Here is a 14,879-nt window from a genome sequence, read left to right as displayed (position 1 = left end):
AAATCTGCGATAAGAGGACGGATAACTAGATAAAGGAAGTTTTCATACTTTTCCTTACGAAATCGATCTGTGCCTTTCTGTCTGTCAGACCATCTGCCACAAAAACCTTTACATAGGTTATAACTTTTGAATGCCTAAAAATACCTTTTATTAATTTTGACTGTCATTTCTTTTGAATATGCCCTTTCCGTGATTGATTTCTTCACCCTGAAGTTTGACCCATTTTCCCCGAAAACTGTAACAATTATTTGGTAATATCTAACAAATAGGAAGAAAAATAGATTTTTTAAAAAAAAGCTTTTACTTGTATATTACCTCCGACTTTATGTTTTATAAACATATTTTCATTTCTAGAGGCAGATCGAGATTATACAATTAATTACTCCTTTTGAAGTCAACATGGTGAAATAAGGACCTGAGACTTGGCCCACGAGGTGACCTGACCTGACCGAGGCCGCGTAACGGCCGAGGTCAGAACAGGTCATCGAGTGGGCTAGGTCGAGGATCCTTATTTCACCATGTTGAACTCACAAGGGGTAATCAATTGTTTTATTATACCGATATATATTGAACAGTATAAATCTTTAACTGATATGATATTCAATTCTTTCTTTGATCGGGATCGGGATTTGCTACACTCCGTATAAGTTGTGAAGTTGTTTACATTGACGTCTGCAAGTCGTGTAAGTTTTTGCATCATGATTTAATGATTAAAACAATATTTGGTTGATAGAGACATACACTGTTATGACTAGTGATTACTTTTCCTTACACAGTCAAAATCTAACACAGAATTCAACTCTTTAAAGAGCCGCTTCTAACGTCATGAACGTATTTTGAAATGAGTAAACCGTTAACGATAAAATTTTACCGTATTCTGTATGGTAATGCAAAACAGACCATGCACAATTTTAAAAACATGTTGTTTTTCTCGAATAATTATTATTTTATGCATTAACTTCACTCAAAAAGGAATTTTTGATTAAGAGGTCATTATTTAGCGGTCATTAATAATAATGACCGGGTCATTATATCCCACGTGCAATGATTCCTAGGTCATTATTGCTGTAAACATTACCATTTGGAGTCATTGTTGTGTTTTAAAGTTTCCTTACCAGCCAATCAAATTCGAGCATTATCAATAGAGGTATAATAAATAAACATTAAACATCAAACATGAGGTCTCCAGAGAGGTTGAATATGACGTAGAGCATGTAGACAACAACTTGGAAATATGAACTTGTATTTGCACTGCTAAATGTAGTACATGTCTATGGAGATGCTTATCTAATAATAGATTAATCTATTATTAAAAATTTTACACATTCCTTTTGGGGCTAGCTTAAAGCAAGTTTAAATTTACCTGTTAATTTTTACTGTTCTTAATTACGTGTATAAAACGTTTAAAATAAAAAAAAATAATCTACTTTTACAATACCTTAGTATTATGGTTACTTCGACTCCGGAATTATGCGTCGTCTAAATGCTTGCATATGATAACTGTGTTGTTTTAAGATTAATAATTTTAATTAAAGTTTTGGAAATTTTAAATAAAAAAAAAATAGCGTAAAAGTTTAAAACCCATATCAAGGTCAAACCCCACCCCAGGAAGCCACTGTGTGCACTACGTTCAATCTGCACAACTTGATATTTTTGTTCTTTATACCCTCAATCCTATTTCAAGATGCATGATTTAATGAAATTTGAATTTATACCAACTGAGGATGCTTGAATCTTAAAAAATAATAGAAAGAGCTATCCACTATTTAGGCCCCTATTAATCGTGAAAAAATCAACCTAGTTACGAAACAACTCAATTAAATGCACTGCAGCATTTTACGTTTTAAAACCCATACACAATTGAATGTTTTTCTATAACTTCCTCATTTGAAAATGGCTGTCCTGTTTTATATATGTATTTGTGTTCTAATATTGTTTAGAATGGATTTTTGTTACGGTATGTAACTCTCATTTTTTTTTTAATTTATCATCTTATAGATACTTTAATAATGAAAAACATAATGCTGTTAAAATCCTATGGGATAATCTCTAGTCTAAACAATCCAAACAAACATTATCTCGGGTGGAAAAACCTGTTTGTTTATTTTTGGATCTGGACTAAAACATAGCTGACCGTTTTTCAAATACAAAATTACATAAAGCTCTCAGTTAATGACATTACATCAATTAATTTTCCGCTATTTCCTGCGTACAAGGACCTGTAATTAATATTTATAAAAGTATCATATCAAGATGTGTAAATTCGCCTCGTGATAACTTATTTTTATATGAAAAAAATGCACTTTGCGTTTTCTCAAAAGTTTATTTAAAAAAAAATAAATTTAAAAAAATCCATTTTTCAAGTTCCGCTGCCTTAACAGTAATGCATGCATTCCGATTAATAAGGTCTTTTATACTTTTTATGCACCTGGATTGATAGATCTGGGGCGTATTTTGTTTTTGTCCTGTCTGTCTGTTTGTTAGTTTGTTTTTTATTTGTCTGCAAACTTTAACCTTCGCCATAACTTTTGAACCATTAAAGATAGAGACTTCATATTTGGAATGCGTACTCCCCTAACCAAGTTCTTTCATATGACATCAATGTCAATGATCTTGTGACCTTGACTATGACCTATATGCTAAAAATAGCTTTTTATCTGCAAACTTTAACCTTCGCCATAACTTTTGAACCATGAAAGATAGAGACTTCGTATTTGGTATGCGTACTCCACTAATTAAGCTTTTTCAAATGACATCAAGGTCACTGACCATGTGATCTTGACTGTGACCTGTCTGCTAAAAATAGATTTTTCGTATTTTGCCGTAACTTTTGAACCATAGAAGATAGAGACTGCATATTTAGTATGCATACTCCACTAATTAATCTCTTTCAAATGACACCTTGTGACCTTGACTGTGACCTGAATGCTAAAAATATTTTTTTTCGTACCTTTGCCATAACTTTTGAACTACAAGAGATGGAGACTTCATATTCTGTAATCATACTTTACCAGTCAAGTTTTTTTTCAAATGACACCAAGGTCAATTGCCTCGTGACCTTGACTGTGACGTATACTAAAACTAGATTTTAATTTTGTTGCCGCCGGGCGCATAGTGTTTCACAAACACATCTTGTTAAATGTAAAAATTGAGCTCGTTTTACTAAACATGAATATCATGAATGAAACATTATTTAACAAAAAATCTTCATGAGGTCTTTAAGATATCGATCAAAGTAGTTATTTTCAATTCTTTTTACTCTCAATCTCTTACTTTAATTCAGACACAACCGGGTCTTACAAATCTGTTCCTAGTAGCACATGTAGCATGCTTTATTAGATATCACAAACTACAATTTCAAGTTATGATGAACACCGTAAATACAATATCCCTATTGCATATAGAAATAATGTATTATTACCTGCATATGGGGTTTATTGCTCCCAGATTATTTGTAAATGTTAAACGTACATTTATTATAATAATGATAAATAATTCCAAAAATACAACAGGATATTGAAAAATATTTTAATGATGCTATTGTCAGAACAATGGATTTGTTTTCAAATGCATTCACTAGTTATGCCGAATATTGATGTATTTCTTTCTGTTTCATAATCATGATTTTACAAACCTCATATTTGATCTATGCAGAAAATTTAGCGATGAAGCCCGGGAGTTATGTTGAGTTAAGTACAATGTTTGATCACAACTATCCAGCTAGAGCAAACGATGGCGATCTTCGTCAGAACATCCTTTATTGTTCACACACTGATGACGGTCAGTCAAAAGCATGGTTGCGGGTTAATCTCGGTGTGAGGTACCAAATCCAGGAAGTGAAAATATTTTATAGAAATAGCGGTAAGGACTTGTGTTCACGGTTAAAGTTTGAAAATCGGGACAAAGTGGTTCATTTTCTACAAAAGTTACTATGTTTAAAATCAAATCATAGATGAAAACTGTGAAGCAAGGTCTAGTAATATGTAAATATCTGCGCATGCACATCATACTGCAGAAGTGTGTGTTAAAACTGAAAAAGCAAGGTCAAGCTCAATGTTGTATAATGCTAGTAAGTTACTTCATGAAAAGCTTAATACTACGCATATGAGCGCACATTATATACTTTATGTTCTTTGGAAATATATTTTTAAATGAGTTATCTTTTTATTATTCATTGCTTAATCGTGTGTTTTACACACAGTTTGAAGAATCTGAATATCAACGAATGGGTTATTGGATATTTAAATGAACAGCTATTGAACAACTTATGTATTGCAGCACTAATTGAATACTTTTTTCCCTTTTTTCTTCTTCCAAAAAAGAAAAAAAAAATCCTGAGTATCAGTTTTCCTTCATTTTGCTGATACCTATACACCACACAGCTTATAATAGGTAGCTGCATGCGTTGAACTCTTGTTTGTGATATGACCCTTGAATAACAGGAAACTTGGAAAGAAGATATGCAATGAGTAATTGCTTTATATGTATGTGACTGATAAGCAAAAAAAAAGTACATATCTTAAAACATACTTTGAATACACAGTGTATTTACTTTCGAAAGAAGAGGCTCATTAGCCACATTTTCCATGTACATGTGCCGTGTTTTAGCAATGTTATTTACATCGTATACATATGCATAGGTTCTTCTTTACTCTTTATGAATTAATGAGTGGAACGACAATTAAGACAGCTAGGGTATGTAAAACACTGTTATCTACGGACGAGAAATGGTTTAGGTACTATATGTGTATGCATTTTTATTTTGCTCTTACTAATTTTCTATCCTTATATGTCAATCATAGAAAAGATACTCTGATATTAATCTAAGGCATTTTACCATAGAAAAAAGATTAACCAAGAGAAAGTTTCAAATGTATATCTGGATTCAGATTGGCGCAAAATGTTAGATCAGCTCAAATTATCTCAAAAGGATCTGAAGAAGGATATACATACAATCAAACAGTTTTAGTCGCCAGGCAAAGTGATTCATTCATAAATGTTTCTCGGTTTGTTTTTGTTATTGTCCCCTGTTTTCGCGAAAGCGAATGAACATTAAATCTCATTCGTCTGTCCGTCTGTTCGTCAGTCTGTTAGTCTGTCTAGCTGTCCGTCCGTCACAAAAACTTTAATCTTGCCCATAACTTTTGATTTAGTGGAGCGATGACTTTCATATTTTACATATGTATTCCTTGTGACAAGACTTTTCTTTGAGAACCACTAAATATGACCTTTTGACCTTGACCTTGACACAAAAATTCCTTTGGCCATATCTTTTGAATGGTAGATACTAGGACTTTCATTTTTCACATATGTTTTGTTTTGGCAAGACCTTTCATTGGATACCAACAACTTTGACCTTCTGACCTTAACCTTGGAGATTTCCGTACTTATAAAAAAAACTTTAATCTTGACCATAACTTTTGAATGGTAAAGGTTAGTGCTTTTATACTTCACATATGTAATCATTGTGAGAAGACCTTTCAATGGATATCAACAACTTTGACCCATTGACCTTGACCTTGGAGATTGACCTACTTTTCAAAAACTTTCACCTTGGCCATAACTATTGAAAGGTCAGGTTTAGGGTTTTCATCCTTCACATATGTATTACTTGTGACCTTTCTTAAGATATCAACAACTGAGATCCTTTCACCTTGGAGTTTGACCTACCTTTCAAATATTTATCCTTGGCCATAACTTCTGAACAGGTGGTGCTAGGGATTTTGTAATTCACAATCGTATTTCTTGTCTGAAAACTCTACTTTGGGTAATATTAAATATATTCCATTTGCATTTAAGAAAAGTTAAATCTTTGTTATGTTGCATTTACAAACACATTTTGTTCCTTATATTGAGAAGAGATAGGGCTTTCATATTTGACATGTACATTACCGGTGACAAATATAGTGTATTTCCGAACATGCTATGATTTCTTACCCCTTTACCTAGACTTTCTTGATTGACCTTATTTTAAAAATATCAACTTCAATGGTAATTTCTAATTAAATGACATATGATAGGGTGTTCATATTAGACACAATATGTCTTTAAAAATGACATCTCACCCACAAAGACACCAAAAGTTGGGGACAACAATTCTTTGAATTTGATTGTTAAAATTGTGGCAAACCAAAGGGAAAAAAACTGAATTATATCCTAAAAATGCAAAAAAAAAAAAAAAAAAATATATATATATATATATATATATATATATATATATATATATATATATATATCATAATGATATCCTGTCACAGTGTGACGAATAACAGAAGTGCGGGAAAACTCTCGATTTCCCTTCCCATAACGAAGATTGCTGTAAAAAAAATCTTTCTCGACCTGATATGAAATAAATGGAAATAATCAAACCATTCTGGCAACGAATAAAACTGTCAAAATCACAAAAAATATGTTGCTAAATCCATGTTTTCGTTGTCTTCACCTCACATAGTTATGGCTTCTCAACCGCTCAACTATTACGTCACGGAATTACGGAAACATATACTTATCGAATATTGGGAATTTATGATTATAATAAATTTATAATACACTAGATGCTGTCATAAGACAGTAATACCCGCACCAATATGTTTGCCTATTAACTCCCTCTTCTACCTAATTAAGTATTCCACGATATTTTCTATAATCTAAATTTACAAAATATATTGATGCTTTTAATTGTGCATGGCATGCACAGGACGTTATATGACCAACAAGCCTCCTACGTCAGTATTTCATATATTGAGTTTAGGAGCTTATATTTGGAATTTGATAAATATTATGCTCATCTGAATGCAAACGTGACGAATACGTGTAGATTAATTGCAAACAAGGTACCATTTAGGCTATTTTTAAAATAATACCTATATTAAAATTTCACACATCCGATTATTTGAGAAAAAATCAATATTGTACTAATCTTGATTAGAAGACCCCACCCCCTCGAAGCGGTTTATAAAAAAGCGTAAACTGTCCCAAGTTATGTTATATCAGATAACATAAGTTGAAATAAGCTTCATTCCTTATAATTTAATTTCATTGTAGACAATGAGACAATTTTTCCTCCGGAAAAAGGCCTCAAACATAGCATAATTTAAAAGTAACGTCAATAGGAGTAATACGTTTTTGACGTAACTCATTGTGACGTAGGCAAGTTATGTTATACGAAATGGATAAAACCGTTTAACCAATCAAATGACGCGTTACAACTGAAATTAAATTATTCAACAATAAATTCATCAATCAATAAATTAAACATCAAAACAAGATTCCTATATAACGATATTAAGATTGAATAGAACGGAATGTTCACACAATCTTATAGTAATACATGTACATAGTAGATTCTGTACATTTTGGCAATTATATATGAACAAATTTCTGCTCATTGACACCAATAGAGGAGATCTTTGTTGATTTTGAGAGCCATAAGCATGAATATCTAGATTTTGATAGTAATGAGCAAGTTTGTGAGCATATTCTAGCAGATTGGTTCTGTTTATTCTTTTACTAATATAGAATATAAACAGTAGCTTTTACTTTAAATAAAAACTAAGAAAATAACTCTGAGAGGTTATTGTTTCCCACCAGTAAATGCTTTGTACATATTCCAAAAACAATATACTTAATGTACATACACATACATGATTATCCAACACGAAAACAAATCATGTATTAACCTTAGAAAAGATAAAAACAGTTTGATACAGTGTGCAAGGTATTTCACAGAATAAAGCATTACGAAGGGAGTACTAGTAATAAGAGGCCATTCTGAATATTCTAACTAACTAAATCAGAGATATATATGACAACATTATAGGCAAGATGACGTCAGTTTTAGTGATATGGGTATTTAGAGATGTTTTAACTCCAGAAAATGAATTAGCCCCTTCAAGATAACTGCGGTACTACTTTTTTGCAGGGCAAATTAATAACGTTTGGCGAATTTTTTGTTGATAGACAATTAAATGACGTATTTTAAGCAAATGCTTTTACGTCGTATTTCACCAAAATATATCATTTTGTCCTGCAAAAGAGCAGTTATCGTGAAAGGGTCTATATTATTCATCATGTTGTGTAAAGAGAATTTGGCTACATGTAAGACGACATGTACAAGACACACGAAAGGCGGCTTAGAGGCAAATATTGTGAATATTCTGTGACATTCATACGGAGTTAAAATTTATTAAACAGGTGGGTAATTAATTTTCATCGATTATATTTTCTTTCGCAGACAGTCCACTATTTATATATCCCTGTCGGCCTTTCTTCCGCCATTAGCGAAAAAAAAATTATGGAAAAGAACAATAAGCTGGATATTTCAAAACATAAGAATTGTACAGATCTAAAGTTTAAGTTTTAAAATACTTGGAAAGTTCTGCTAGAATCCAGAAGTAAGCATGGTTTCACGAAAATTCTCTAGTTATATGTATAAAATTTAAAAAATCGAGTAGGTTTCGTGAAAATGGATTAACCATTTTGCTGAACGGACAGTGAGATTCTAGCAGCACTTTAGAGGCAAAAAGACGTTTTTCAACTATATTATTTAATTACATAAGTTATTAAACTCTGGGGCAGTCCTGTTCTGTTATCTTTTTTTAGTAAAGTTTGATTATAATCAAACATTAATTGGGCTTTCAGCGTTGATCCAACGATGTAAGAATTGGGAAGGAAACAATCATATTTAAAGCTTACAACGTGAATTTATTGATGTAATCCACTGGCAAAGCGGATGACTGGTCGGTTTCCTGGGAAACGGGCATCCTACTTAGTTTGATCTGTTTCGTAAACTTGGAGTGGGCATAACTTATTGCTTGCAACTGGTTTGTGCTCGACACGATAAATTGTGCGTTTTTTAATGACTAAACCAGTCGAGATCTAATTTGAAGGCATAATCTGCAAGTTTGGCTGCACGCAATTTAAACCAGCAAGACTGCTATTAATCCGACTTAATACAATATGAGTTAAGTCCCGTTAAGGTAGGATTCTTCTCTGGTTTCCGACTAGATGGAATATTCAAAGTAAATTTGTTGGTATGTCTTATATATTTAGATGTAAGAGATTTAAAAGACCATATTTTTCTTTCCTCGTCACAATTATACAACTTTAAATAGAAATGGTAAACTTTGTTTGAAAACTAGAAGGGACTATATTTTTGGCGGAATGGTGGCGTATGAAAATATCTTCTTTTCTGCCTCTGAAAATTATTATAAAACATTGAATTTAGTTATAATTTTTACGCAATCAAAGACCAGACGAAATTTTTAAATGTAAGTCAAATTAATAATAAGGGACTAAAGTTTCAGAATATGTCAAATAAGTAAGATTTTTCACACATACAAGAACTATGTTGGCTTGTAAATGCTTCAAATCTAAGTACAGATTTGAGCCAAAAATCCTTAAAAATTGTTATTTCTCTCTTAGTAAACGATCAAAACTTTTAGTTTTTGTATCATTTTGTACCTTTATGTAACAACTTTATTTTATGTGAAAATTAGAAAAAGTTAAATATAGGAAGCATATAAAAATAACTAATAAATCCTAAAAATTTAAGAAAAGTAGAGGAAATTCGGATTAGCTAATTTCTATTTCATTCAAATTATCCATGTCAATTTGGTCATATCATCTTATAGGCCCTATATGGTAGTATCTTTTTATGCAAAAATAAAAACATTCAATCTTTTGAATTACATGTAGGGATCGCATGATTGGAAACAGTATTTTTTTATTCTTAATGTCCAGGAAAAAGGTAATGACCTTGACCTGACCTTGCCTCTAATATTAAACGGTCAAATTTAATCTCACTGATACCATCACTTAGTGGTATTGTCCTCTTGATTCCGTGAAAATTTCATTAATTTTTAAATACAAGAAATATGAGAAGAATCCTACCTTAAAGAGACAAATAGGGATAAAAACTCCAGGAAAGATAACTCTCACTCAAATACATATAAGAGTACGACTACCAGTCTTTATCGTTTTAAGCTCAATTAAGCAAAACCCAACATTTTCACCAATTGTCTTTACTCTGATCATCTAAGAAAGTCCAAAATATGCTAAACTGTCAAATATATCAATGTACTTAATTGCATTTTTTTTCATTTCTTATATTCTTCAGGATGAAAAGATTAATACAGAACAAGCCAAAGTTTTGCTCAAGTAATTTTCAAAACCTTTTTAGAAACTTAATTCAGTTTCTCGCAAACAAGTGCAGTTTTCACGACAAACGTACAAATGCAACATTCACTTGAGATGATCATAATGTAACGGTTGACTTAATTGTCCAAGTTGGTAAGCCGCGTCTTTGTCAACTCTGTCATATGTAGGTGCGTTTAGATCTTGTGTTGGATCTTGTTGTTTTTGTACATGCTTTGAGTTCTGTCTTTTATTAATGGTTTGTCTGACATTTCTGTAACATAAATATAGAAAAACCTTACAACTAGAAAATATATGTATACGGAAAATGATGACAAATATTATTTGATTGATCAATTTATATCTCTAACTCATACTGTATACTTTGAAAAAATAATTTCAAACTCACTGAACAATGAAGAATATATTGAGAAAAATACTTAGAAAGAGAACTGCTACCACAGCGTATAGTGCTGATGTTGTCAAAATAGAGTCGGTATTTTCCGCTAATGATTGCTGGTTCACTTAAATAAAAATAGATAAGCATGATAATAATATTTTTTTTATTCTGACGATGATGAATCTAATAGAAGAGTTCATTTCGAATTAACACCTTTATTTTCTCTATTTTAGGGGCAGATGATACAAACAATTTTTTCCTTTGGAATAGATTTAATATCATGTCACAAGTATAGAAAAGTGGATAATTCATTGCATTTTTCTCTTAAGAAAACTGGAAAATGAAATACACTTGGGAAATTTTACTAATATTTCAATAAAAAAAAACAAATATGGACAAAAAACTCTCAGTAAAGGTCTCCAGGTGAAAACAAATTTCAGAATATGTGGTGCTAAAAGTGTAATATAAACTTAAGAAAAATATACCAGGCCAGGTGAATTTTATGAGAAAATACAAAATGATAAAAAATCAGCAATAAACCATAGGCTGAATTTTACCATTTTGCTTTTCTTAATAAAATTCGATCTGCTTGCTATATTTTTCTAAAGTTTAAATTACACTTTTAGCACCAAGGTATGATATTCTGAAATTTGTTTCCATCTATAAACCATTACTGAGTGTGTTTTGTTCATATTTGTAATTATATTGAAATTTTACTAATATTTTCCACGTGTATTTCATTTTCGAGTTCTGAGGAGAAAGAATTCTAAGAATTATCCCCTTTTCTAAACTTGTGACATAATATTAAGTCTCTTCCAAAGAAGAAATTTGTTTGTATCATCTGTCTTTAAAGGGAAAAATATCAGTTCACATAGGTGACTAGAATTTTAACTAAATCGTTCATAGAGACTTTATTGCAATGTTAACCTACATACAGTGTATATAAAACAAGCATTTAAGATCACACATTCTTTTTTAATAATGCAAACCACTGAATGTGCGCGTGTGAAATATTCGCAAAAATAAATAAAATCAATAAAACTAAAGAATCTTTAATAAATAATGCGGCAAATACGAGGGGTGATCAAAAAGTTCGCGAACTAATTGAATAACTTCCATAACAGAAATAATATTTGGTTTCAGTGATAAAAATATTTTAAATTTATCCTCTCCGATTTTAATGCACATCTGTCACCGTCCTCTGCATGCGCGAATCACGTGAAATATTCGGTCACGTGACCCCCTCCGTAGCGTTCTGTCACAAAAGCTGAAATATTTTCCTGAGTTTTATATTCCTCTCCATGTAAATTAATTTTTGTAACAAGTACAGTTTATTTATCAGAAATGGTCAAAGCTCGGCAACAGAATGGGTGGATAAGAATATCCTTTCCAAAAATTAGCATGTCGACCATCAAAACCCAAATCTTCTGTCTCGAGAGAAACGTTTATTCAAGATGGATAGAGAATGGGTGCCTTCTTCTTATCATATCTAATATGTTTTAAATCTAAAGTAAACGATATCATAGGTATTTGATAATTATATTATTGTGAAAATATTCAACTATTTTTCGAATTGTTAATTGGACTTCTTTGATAGCAAATTGCTTAATTAAAAACACACCTCCTTTTAAACTTGCTTTCACTGGGCAACATAACAAGTATCATTTTTAATCATCTGCCTTCCTTCACTAAAACGACCAATCCAATTATTGATTGAATTTATAGGAAGTCATTTGTCTGAATAAACCGTGTACAAATTATTATACGTTACTTTCAAGGAATTTTTAAGATATACAATAAATTTTACAGTCGTTTTTAAACGAGTAAGACTGAGACGACCATTTTTCGTCACAAGTGACCTACATAGTGAGGTCATTTTCACATTGTGACTTCACAAACAAGGAGCAAAACTTTATTTAGCATATGTTATTTATAGAACTCGTGTATGGCTAAGTGTGTACCAAATTGTTTTCTAATCGTGGTTTTGTAAATATAGAGATAGTTCGCGAAATTTTTGATCACCCCTTATACAATATGCTTTACTTACTTTCATAATTGAATGAAAATAACATTAAAAGAAGGAGAACTATTGATATCTAGAAAACAGTGAATAATACATTGTTATTTACCTGTACATTTTTTACCATTATTGTAACCCTTTCAACCTCCTATACACGATCCATTGGAAAAGCAAGTTCCATTAAGACAGTCAGAGCTACATTTGTATTCACACAGTTCACCGTAGTTGTGAGGACTACAGTCTTTATGAAATAAAACAATATGAATAGTAAAAGAAATGCCAAAAATGTTCCCAATGAAACAATTTTCGAAAATTTTTCTTCAGACTGAAATACGAGTTCTATGCTCATTCAAGTCAGTAGTTTTCAATCAGCTGTTAAATGGAAATAAATAAAAAATATACTTACAAGGTAAAATTTTCAATTTGTATTTTAAAACCATTTTAGTGTAGGTAATGAACTTTATTTTGACTCCCTATTTACATTTTTTATGCTTATTAAAAGTGCTTTATGACACATTCCACGCTTATTTTCAAACGCAATGTGTGTACCAGTTCCTCTCGGAATAAAAGTGATTTACTTCAAGAATGTTAAATTTATATTATTTTCTAGCATCTCTAAATTAATTTTAATTTCAAAACAAAAATATTCCAATCTTGAACATTATACCTTTACAGAGGGCCCCTTGCCATCCTTTCTTACACGCACAACTCCCATTATTTCGGGAACAGTTGGAATTGCGTCCTTTACCACATTTATTTTGACAAGAAGCCCCAAATTTTCCAGCAACACAATCTTTGCAATCACCATTGTCTCTGCGGCATCCATTTCTGCACTCAGGATTACATGTTTCATTGCAGAAATTTCCATATTTGCCTTCATCACAATTTCCTTTACAATATCCAGCATCCCGGTTACATCCTGATTGACATGACACGCTACATTCCATGGTGCAGTTAATTCCATAGTGTTTTAAGTCACATTCTGCAATTAGGATACAATTTAAGGGGTACACTCACTAAAACATAACCTTAAGAGAAGATTACTGTTGTTCAGTATTTATGGTTCTTTGTAAATTTAAGTAAAATTATCCATATCTTTTCGTTAATCGCTAAACTTTAATTACTCATAAATACTCTACATTTATGTAACTATTCAATTTCATCACTTAAATGCAAATGATAAAAAACTTTTATGAGAAATCTCAAAAAATATAACTTAAGTTTTGATCATATAAGTAGAATGAAAACGTTATCCCTATGTACTTCAACAGTTCATTCAAAGTTTCAAAAAGATGGCATTTCAAGCGACAAAAACATTGATCAGATTAATTTGGTTGCAAAAAGGTAGAATACTGAACATCATAGAAAGATTACAATGTTTAAACATTTTAATTTTGAATTTATCATTGTCGTCATTTACAACGTAAATAAGTCCAAAAATACGTGCAAATCCTGGCATCTGTCGCTTGTTTTTTTTTATTTCACCTGTCTTATAGAAAAGTTGTCATGATAGCTTGTTTAAAGTCTCAAGGAATAAACCACCTTACCATCACATTTAATTCCTGTCAAGTTTGATTTACATCCTCCACTACAATATCCAACGATGTAATGACACCCTGGTTGAGCACAATTGGGACTACATGACATGTTGCAGAATAAGTCATAATATCCGATCTCACAACCTCTATCACACTCGCCGGTGAACTGATGACAACTTCTTGAATAACAGTGTTCATTGCAGGATTTCGTACACTGAAGTCCAAAATTCCCTTCTTTACACCCATAACAAACCCCTTCGAATTGTCTGCATTTCAAATTAAGGCAGGTTCTACTACATTGGTCTTCACATTTCTCACCGTAATATCCTATATCACAGCCATCACAACGTCCCCTGTCTCTCCAACATGCATCATGGTTACAATTACTACACCGTTCTTCACAATGTTTACCGTAATACCCCGGGATACATCCGTTTGTGCAGAAACTGTTCATACAACAGATCTGACCAGAGCATGTAGAACAATATTTACTACAGCCTAAAAGACCATAGTATCCGTGTTTGCAAGTAACACAGTTTCCAACTCTTTTATGGCAGACGTTATTTACACAATTTGGATCTTGACAGATATATGAACATTTTCTTCCCCAGAAACCCGAAACACATCCACTGTTGCAGTTGCCATATGCGTCACAAGTATTGTTAAAACAATTTGGGCTGCACGCTATTGAACAATGAAAAAATAATAATTAGACATTTTCTTTTATAGCTAATAAATAGTATAAAATAGAAAGCTACTGAAATCTAAGGAATTTAAGGGTTCAATA

At 31.7% G+C, this 14,879-nt stretch overlaps 1 protein-coding gene and 1 long non-coding RNA gene across 2 annotated transcripts; one reads left to right on the top strand and one right to left on the bottom strand.

The window, feature by feature from the left end:
* The first annotated feature begins 1,888 nt into the window (after nucleotides 1-1,888).
* On the top strand, nucleotides 1,889-3,861 carry LOC134243772 (uncharacterized). The gene is made up of 2 exons (XR_009987105.1): nucleotides 1,889-1,957; nucleotides 3,655-3,861. It is a non-coding gene; the product is annotated as an uncharacterized LOC134243772 (long non-coding RNA).
* Nucleotides 3,862-12,664: 8,803 nt separating this feature from the next.
* LOC134243771 (multiple epidermal growth factor-like domains protein 10) lies at nucleotides 12,665-14,552 on the bottom strand. Its single transcript, XM_062726013.1, has 3 exons — nucleotides 14,102-14,552; nucleotides 13,222-13,536; nucleotides 12,665-12,795 (listed from the first exon to the last, which is right to left on the bottom strand). Exons 1-3 carry the CDS (start codon nucleotides 14,544-14,546, stop codon nucleotides 12,695-12,697), a joined length of 861 nt encoding a protein of 286 aa, XP_062581997.1. The 5' UTR covers nucleotides 14,547-14,552; the 3' UTR covers nucleotides 12,665-12,694.
* Between the last annotated feature and the right edge of the window lie 327 nt (nucleotides 14,553-14,879).

Source organism: Saccostrea cucullata, unplaced genomic scaffold (assembly GCF_032062105.1).
Source record: "Saccostrea cucullata isolate Sc308-1 unplaced genomic scaffold, CSIRO_AGI_Scuc_v1 ctg5943, whole genome shotgun sequence".
NCBI lineage: Eukaryota > Metazoa > Mollusca > Bivalvia > Ostreida > Ostreidae > Saccostrea > Saccostrea cuccullata.
The sequence above is the reverse complement of the archived record's forward strand: the minus strand, read 5'-3'. Positions and strand labels throughout refer to the sequence as shown.